This window comes from Pundamilia nyererei, unplaced genomic scaffold (assembly GCF_000239375.1).
Source record: "Pundamilia nyererei isolate P.nyererei 1_Seehausen unplaced genomic scaffold, PunNye1.0 scaffold00124, whole genome shotgun sequence".
Taxonomy (NCBI): domain Eukaryota; kingdom Metazoa; phylum Chordata; class Actinopteri; order Cichliformes; family Cichlidae; genus Pundamilia; species Pundamilia nyererei.
In genome coordinates, this window is record NW_005187525.1 from 1767626 (window position 1) to 1776962 (window position 9337).

General features: G+C 41.3%; 1 protein-coding gene across 1 annotated transcript; it reads left to right on the plus strand.

The window, feature by feature from the left end:
• The first annotated feature begins 355 nt into the window (after positions 1 to 355).
• On the plus strand, positions 356 to 3658 carry tlnrd1 (talin rod domain containing 1). The gene has a single exon (XM_005742876.1). The coding sequence runs from the start codon at positions 1983 to 1985 to the stop codon at positions 3045 to 3047; it is 1065 nt and encodes a 354-aa protein (XP_005742933.1). The 5' UTR covers positions 356 to 1982; the 3' UTR covers positions 3048 to 3658.
• Positions 3659 to 9337: the final 5679 nt, after the last annotated feature.

The following is a 9337-nucleotide window of genomic DNA, read 5'->3' on the forward strand; positions in this document are numbered from 1 at the left end:
GAGGCTATGTTTTATTTTCCATTGTCTTTTATGATTAAACAGATGTGAAATGCCTCTTTCTACTAATCAGCAATATGCGTCAACAGAGGAGTTTCAGTGTTTAGGATGAATGATGCTAAATACAAAATTGAAAATAACTTGAAATAAATTGAAATAACTAAAATCACTCACTGATTGAAACCAACGTAAAACATGTAATTTAACTAAAATAAAAGAAGCATCTTTTTTTTTTAAAGGAAATAATCAGCTATTTATCCCATACAAGTGCAAACGCCATGGCCTCGCCGTCATGGCTGCATGCTGTTGCATAAAAGCTGTGCTTTTATTTGTTTAATAAAAGGCTTCCGGTCTCGGAAGCTCGCTATGCTAGCGCTAGCGCCTCACTTGACTTTACAGGGGTGTCTCATGGCAGGGCAGCAGTCGCCAGTCCTGAGAGTAAAACAGGTCGCGGAACTCTGTGGTCACTGTATAACTACGAACTTTTTTCGCGACTCCGTTATTGTTAAACTACATTAGGTTAGTAAATATAAACGGTGCTAAATTACTTAACCGCGAAGGACTGCCGGTATTGTTCCGTTGCTACAAGTTTGCTCAGTCCAGCAGCCGTTCAGAAGCGACCACACCCTCCTTGCTTCCTGATAGTACTGTAGTGGGAGCGCGCAGCTCTACTTTCAGTCGCTGGGAATAACGGCCACTTCTTGTTGCTGCGCTGTTTGGATTCGGTGTCGTGGACCTACAAAACAAGTGATTTATATGTTCAGAGAACACTGGCTGGTATGGATATGAAAAGTGAGCGCACACAGAGGATATGCGGGGCTACACACTCTCGAGTCCCGAGTTAAGACGCGGAGGAGGACGTGGAGGGCGGACTGACGGACGATGCATATGGAGTCGAGAGGACCGGAGCAGTCGCTAGCTTATAACCCAGCGCTCGGATTGAAAAAGAAGAGGTTGAAAGTGGACTGAGAGGCTTCTTCTTCCTGGACAGTGGCATTTTCGGTGAATTTTACTCGGGAGGACCCGTGAAATGATGGTGTTGGAGGATAACTCCAGTCCTTCCACTGACCAGAACAGCTTGCCGGGTGGTTCCCCGATTGTAACCAGCATGAGAACGCCACACTCGGTGGGAACAAGTCGGCCAAGATCTCGGTGCTTTTTCTGGCTATTTGCTGTGACGCGAATGGCCACAAAATGATATCCTGAAGTTAAAAAACAGAGAGAGAGCGAGAAAGAGAGAAAACTCAAAAGGCACCCGTTCATTGCTGAGGTGACGTCTTCTTTGAAAGAAAAAAAAAAGCACCAAGGAAGGAAATTTGACGTTTGCTGATCAGCAGAGATTCACTTTGGGAATGTTCTTGATGACAAGGGGCTTGTCAGTGTGTACTTTCCCGTTTAGAAGGCACCTTGGTGGCACTGCTGTTTGTGTGTTTTGTTTGTATTTTTTAATTTAGAAGCCTGTGAATTCCTTTTCCCCACAACAATCTGGGACTATACTTAGAATAGTGACTATGTTGTTCAGGGCATTTAAGTTAGCATTTCCAAATAAGAGCGTATATCTTGTTACACTGATTACTTTAAAGTTGTAGGGCTTTTTCTTGGGTGTTTTGTGTAATAGATTTACTAACAAACTACGGCAGATAATGCTGAGAATATATTCACATGTACTCCTATTCTTAAGGCTTTTATACAGACACATATGCGTTAACTATTTGGGGTAAATGTAGTAATTGAGTTTTGCTCTTTCCGCATGTTTACACTGAGCGTACGTGTCTTGTGTTTTAACATGTAATTTACAATTAATAACCTAAACTCTGAAGGAACTTAAGGAAGACTGTTTGGCCAGTTCTTATTTAAAAGTTTAGTTTTATTTGAGAAGTGTCTTAAACAGTAAAATGCATTGTAGCAGCAGAAAACGAGATATCTGAACCCTTATATAAGAGCCATTTGACCCTCTCCCCCTTCCTCTGACTCCCTTCATTATTATGGCTAGTGGTGGCTCTGGCAAATCAGCAAGTGAGGGATCAACCAGCACACCCGGTGGCAGTTTGCAGCAGAGGAAGCGGCTCTCCTTCATCTGTGACACATGTAAGGGCAAGATGCAGCTCGTGGCTGACCTCCTCCTGCTGTCCAGTGAGACCAGGCCTGTGATGACATCTGAAGGTGTGGCTGTGGCTGACACCTTCGACCAGTGCCGTGACACGGTCATTGCCCGCACTAAAGAGCTCTCCATTCTCACCCATGACATCCAGAGCCAGCTCAACATGGGTCGCTTCACGGAAGTAGGGGACCGCCTCCTGGAGATGACTAACCTTGTGGTGTCTTTGACTGAGTGCTCGGCTCATGCTGCCTACCTGGCATCTGTGGAGACGCCTGGCTCTCAACAATGCCTTCCGGGTCTGGTGGATCGCTACAAGGTGACCCGCTGTCGACATGAAGTAGAACAGAGCTGCAGCGTTTTCCGAGTCACTCACCTGCAAGACCTCACCCCACAGCTCCTCCTTGAGCTCTCTCAGAACATCTCCACCAACCTCAAGACTCTAACGGACATCTCATCACTGGCCAGCGAGAGGTCCAGGGATCGCTTTGCAAAAGAGCAGTTCAAGCTGAGCGTCAAGAGCATGAGCACAAGTGGCACGGCCTTCCTGGCGTGTGTGAAGGAGGTGAAAACCCAGCCCAGTGAGCTGACCAGGAATCGATGCATCCTCTTCAGTGCTGCTCTCGTCCAGGCTGTCGGCGCCCTTGTTGGGTTTGCTACAGAGCCACAGTTCCTGGGAAGAGCTGCGAGCATCTCTGCCGAAGGAAAGGGGGTGCAAACGGCAGTGTTAGGTGGGGCCATGAGTGTGGTTTCTGCCTGTGTCCTTCTCACTCAGGGCCTCAGGGATGTTGCCCAGCATCCCGAGAGCAGCTCCAAAATGGCAGACTACCGTGAGCGTCTGCGTAACTCGGCGTGCGCCGTGTCCGATGGTTGCACTCTGCTTACTCAGGCACTCAGAGAGCGCTCCTCTCCAAGGACTCTGCCACCAGTCAATTCCCATTCTGTGAATTAGTTTAGGAAGGGGCTATGTAGGTTCAGTCTCTTGTTTCATGTACCAAAGAGACTCACTTTGGGTTAATCCCTATTCATCAGGTGTAGAGTAACATCCGAAGAACACTGTGTGTGGGCCTGTTCTTGTGGTTAAAATTTGTGTGTAGAATGCAGAAAAGCACTAAAACAACCACTGCAGGGTTTTTGAGGTTGCGCTGGATGTAACTTAACTTAAACCATGCTCAAAATGGACCACTTCACCCACTCTGGGTATGAACTGGGCTCAGCAGACAATGTGCTTTCACCAACAGACAGCAGCTTTCAGACCTGAAAAGTTTACCTCAGTTTTCAGTTGCAGTGAAAACACCAGCCTCGATGATGGATGTAGCCTCGCAGTATGAACCTATAGTTGGCTGACCTGCTCCATTATATGGGCTTTGTGAGATTGGAAAGAGTGAGCCGAGTGTCAAGATGCTTTTATTTTTTTTCAGTGTGTGTGAATTTTTTTAAAGCTGCTGTGAGTGTGTGCCCTAGGGTTTACACTATCTACCAGACTTCCCCATATTATTTTCAAGTGTTTTGACCATGCATGTAATGGAGTATTTATTTCATCTATTAAAAATGTTTCTTATATGCTGTTGTGGCTAAAATGTTTTTGAAAATCCGGCTATTCACTTAATCTAAAAAACCCAAACATTTTCGGTTACTTTTTTGTGCAAGCTATCTCTGTGAGAGCTGTAGACTGCAGCTTCTCAGTCTGTACATTATGATCTCCATTAGTGATGAAACAGGAGGCAAGAGCAAGCTAGTATGTACTTTGAGACTGACATGCTGCTTACCCGAGGGTAAAGCTGACCATGGCTACACTCAAGGTAGATCGTTTTTAATCACTAAGATGAAACATTCACCCTTTGACTGCATTAATGAATGAAAGCAGGTTTAATATGTGAAAGACAGATAAACTGACTTAAGTAATTGTGTAATATTATCTGTGAGACTGCAAACTAACTTTATTGCTATTTCAGCATCTTTCTTAAAAAACAGACATATTTTCTATTGATGAACAAACATTCATGAATTCATTAGTACCTGTTCTATTTTAGGCCTTTTGGTGTCTGTAATGAACATTCATGAATGTTTCATTTAGCCTGAATTGAACAGTTTGTGTGTTTGTTGCTGCTCTTTGAAAGCATTAATGACAAATGTTCACTCACTCATCTGTCAAACTCTGCGATGCATTGGACTCATTCCAGACAGTCACCCCTAAATTATTTGACACAGTGCTTCCTTTTACAGTTTTCTCTCTTTTTTTAATTTGTTTTCAGATTCAGGTGATCCATAGGCCAGAGTATATTCACCATGTGTGCTCGGGGCTCTTTCTCTCATGGTTTTCAATCAGGCTGATCAGTTTTATCTCTGATATTTCTGCTTCTGTAATGTGGTATTTGTGGTATTCATAGAAAATATTATGAAAAGGCTTTAGTGACTAAAACTAACCCGCTCAAAGAAATAAGGATATGCTCTAATACTTATGGCATCTCGATGAATTAAATATTCAAATTTCTGTACATTGATAACAAAATGACATAATAATGGTCAGTGGAAACCAAAGTCAGGGATTCAATTCAAAATTCCACTAAAAATGAAACTTTAGTTAAAAAAATCACAAAAACTTGTTCATCTGTAATTTGATTTGTAATCATTTGTACAGCAAAGCAAAAACATGACCTGGGTAGGCATGCTGATAGTTTTTCACTTAGTAACCAGCTTAGATGCTGATATTTTGAAGCAGGGAAATGTAGGTCCTCGCACACTTATGTGAAGATAAACTGCATAATATAACACAAAAAATACGTTTATTTAAAAACAGGTTAATAAATAGTTGAAACCATTATCTTGCAACTACCAAAAACTTCAGTGACTTTGAGTACTCATGGTAATTAAAAAACAGTTGTAGTTTTAATGTTTTCAATTGTTTATTGGAATTTAATGGCTCCAAACCTGATTGCCTCTATCATGGCACATTTGTCTGACAGTGGCAAACTTCTAAACAGTGCTGTCAAACTTGTCAGTGGAGCTTATGCATATCTGATTTACATGTAAGCCTTCTTTATACTCTTTGTTTAACAGTGTTCACATAATAATTCAGATAAACTGTAGAACAGAAAATTGGTAGTATACAACGAGGAAGTTGATATTTCCATGTATGGCCCTGCCTGTTAGCATCTTTCACCCTGCTATAATGTGAAGGGGCACACGTTTTTTTTTTTTCAAATGCAAAGTTTGCACCATAATTCAATATCTTGTGGAACTACTTGTACCAACCATAACTTCAAGTGATTGTTTTCTGTATAACTGTCAGTTTGTCAAATCATTGTAGAGGATTTTTGGGTTATTACTCTTTACAACTTTGGTCTGGTTCATTTAATATTGTATTTGTTCAGGTTCTACCATTGTATACCAATCAAGTTGAGGTTGACTTTGACTGGGACATTTCAACACCTCTTCTTTTTCAGCAGTTCTGCTGTAGATTTGTTGATGTGCCTTAGAAAAGTCTGAGAATTAAGAAAATATTTCTGAGTGAGGGCTAGGTGGATGATAGATAACAAGAAATAAAACTTTTTGTTTTTAGTATTCCAAACAAATTAAAACTGTCTGGGGGTTTGGTTGACATGGCATTATTAGTGGCCTCCACCTGTAAAATGTCTAATTATTGCCCCTCTAGTTCACCTTTTAATTAAATTCAGTTCAATTCAATTTTATTTATAGCACCAAATAAAAACAACAGTTGCCTCAAGGCACTTTATGTTGTAAGGTAAAGACCCTACGATAATACAGAGACAACAGAGAAAGTCCCAACAATCAGAAGACCTCTAATGAACAAGCACTTTGGCGGCAGTGGGACTTAAAAACTCAATTTTAAAAGGAAGAAACTTTCGGCAGAATTAGACTCAGGGAGGGGCGGCTATCTGCCTCAGCTGTTTTGGGTGAGGGGAGGAAGACAGGACAAAAGACACACTGGAAGTGAGCCAGAGATTAATATTAAATAATGATTAAATGCAGATTGCAACCACATAGTGAGTAAAAAAGTATGAGTGAAAAAGAAATAATTGTGAATTGTGGGAAGCCCAAATTAGCCTAGTCCTATTGCAGTATAACTAAGGATTCAATAGGGAATCAGTGAAGAAAAGTCGGTGTGGGAAAATATGCTCTCCCTGTCAGTAACCTTGCTGCAGCAATTTGGACCAACCGAAGGCTTTTGCGGGAGTTTTATAGGACATCCTGATTAGGCCTGCACAATAAATCGAAAATATATTGTCATCATGATATCAGCCTGGGCGATGGGCCCATCGCAAAAGACGGCGTAAACTGCGATAATGGAGTACCTTAAAATGTTTACACACGTGCTTTAAAGAATTTGCCAATCAAAGAAACCCCTTTACACATTTGACCAGTCGAACAGAGCCCTTCACGGCATTAACCAATCAAATGGATTAGAGGCCCGCCTCCTACGCAGGTGGGGAGCGAACAACACTGCAGCAACGAGTCACAGTTGTAATGGCTGAGAGCGAGACGCATGACGAGAACGCTACTGACTATGAACTCGTGGCTAAAAAAAATAGTACCTCGCTTATTTGGAGGTACTTTGGATTTGATAAAGATGACGTTCTCCAAACACAGGTACTCTGCAACGCTTGCCGAACACTCGTGGCAACCACCAGAGGAAACACGACTCCACCATCATCTTCAACAACCACAGAGAACTGTTTGAAGAGTTCCAGAAAGACCGGGCTAGCCAAACAAAGGTTGCTAATGTTAAGACAAAGAGCGCCGCAGCAACAGCCGTCTCTGTATCAGAGTTTTTCAAGTGGAACTTCTTATGAGAAAACGTCGAAGCGCTACAAAGAAATAACAGAGGCCATTACACATTTTTGACAAAGACATGATGCCTATAACTACAGTTAGCAGAGACGGCTTCACCAGTCTGATACATAAAGTGGACCGGAGATACCGCATCCCCTCACGAAACGACTTTTCCCATGTCGCCATTCCACAAATGTACGAAACATGTTTGAACTGAGCCAAGCTGAAAGCTACAGTAAAGTTTCCTCTCCAGTTTTGACTGGCATCATAACTACTTGGTGAGAGATAAAATGATGAACAGCTGCATTGAGATAATTTGCAGAATAATTTAAGTTATGTTTATTTAAAACTAATTATAGGGATGGTTGTTCGGCAAGCTTGAATTCTGAAAGGATGTCTTTCAGGATTCAAGCCTCAGAATTTTTTATTATGGGGGCAATGTTTCAATGTTAAAGTGCACTTTGTTGTTACACTGCTAATACAGCAGCTTTCTTTAAATAAAACTGTTGCAGTAAAACGGAAATTATGTATTCTTTTTTGTTTGTTTGTTTTGCTATTTATTTTATCGCAAGTCATATCGTTATCGCAATATTGATCACAGTTATCGCACAGTGCAGGTTTTCCTAATATCGTGCAGCCCTAATCGTGGTAATAATGAATTACAGTCGTCCAGCTGAGAAGTAATAAAAAGACAAACTAGTTTTTCAGCATCCCTCTGAGACAGGATGTTTCTTTTTGTTTTTTACTTTTTAAAAACGTAATAATATCTTTAACACCAAAGCAGCTGAAACTGATTAACAAACCTCTTTGTTACTTAACTGGATAGATAATTATCCCAGGACTGTAACTGACTTGATGCTTGATACTGCTGCTTGATTAAAAAGTATTTCTTTATTATCTTTATCAGAATATATATTTTTTAGAGAACACCAGAGAGGCAAAAAACCTGTTAGTGGTATCCTTGGGAATCAGGACTCATGGAGTGTGGTCAGCTTCTTCAGCCAGCAAGCGTGACTCATGATGTAGCCTGGTGCTGTCCAACTCTTCAGACTGTAGAGCATCTTTGCTGTCTGTCGCTGTGACACTTACTGGGTCCTGTTCAGGGAGGTTGCTGTGGTCTGCTCTTAGATCCACTGCCACTGAGCATTGTGTTGTTATTAATCTCTGTCTCTCTTCCACAGCCTGTCTTTTGTCCCGTCTTCCTTCTTTCACTCCAACTGGTTGCGGCAGATGGCCCCGCCCCTCCCTGAGCCTGGTTCTGCCGGAGGTTTCTTCCTGTTAAACAGGAGTTTTTCCTTCCCACTGTTGCCAAATTCCTTGCTCATAGGGGGTCAGTGATTGTTGGTTTTTGTTTTGTATGTATTATTGTAGGGTCTACCTCACAATATAAAGCACCTTGAGGCAACTGTTGTTGTGATTTGGCGCTGTATAAAAATATTGAATTGAATTGTTGTGGGTTTCATCCTTCCAGTATTGTGTCATCTCCAACCTTGGTGGGGTTATTCTCCCCTACCACTGAGAGTACACCTTGGATGGTTCAGTGGAGTACACCTGGTTTAATCTCCTGTTATACCTCCTTAAGCCACTGGCCAAGGCTGTGAGTCTTTGCTTGGCAGATTCCAGGGCCTCCGATAGGGACAGCTAACTTGCCCGCTAGTCTCCTTCTCCATGGAGTGTGCTGCTACTTGGGGCTGTTCATCTTTTTTATATTTTTATATATTTTATTTATTGTTTACTCTATTTAATTTGTAAATATATGTACACACACACACACACACACACACACACACACACACACACACACACACACACACACACACACATGTAGAAAAATATTTAGTATACACATCCAGAAATGCATATACTATTATATATTGTACATATATTTATTAGTTTCAGATGTAGCCATTCTTGTATTTTGCTTGTTTACATTATTGTATTTTGCACAACTCTGTTGCTTGTGAAGCTCGCACACAAGAATTTCACTTACATGTGCTGTACCAATGTACCTGCACATGTGATGTGACAATAGAAGTGATTTGATTTGATTTGATTTGATTTTGATTAATCTTATAGCCAAGAATCTATGTGATCACTGCTGTAGTGGCGTAGATTAGGTGGTTAGTTTCGGCGTGTTCGCAGTAGGGATTGTCTGTAATGCTGATTTCAAGTTTCAAAGATGAGTAGTATTACCACTACACTATACCAGTCAAAGGTTTGGACACAGCTTCTCATTTAATAGTTTTTCTTTATTTTCATGACTATTTACACTGTAGATTCTCACTGAAGGCATCAACACTATGAATGAACACATATGGAATTTTGTAGGAAGCAAAAAGTGTGAAATAACTCAGAAGATAGTGTCATCTCTACAAAAATTCATAACATCCACCAGCAATCTCAGTTCAAATCTTGTGTCTACCTCCTCTCCAGAACCTTTTCTCTATT

Excerpts from the sequence above, each read along its gene's own strand:
- tlnrd1 (XM_005742876.1), top strand. The coding sequence starts at position 1,983 with ATGGCTAGTGGTGGCTCTGGCAAATCAGCAAGTGAGGGATCAACCAGC.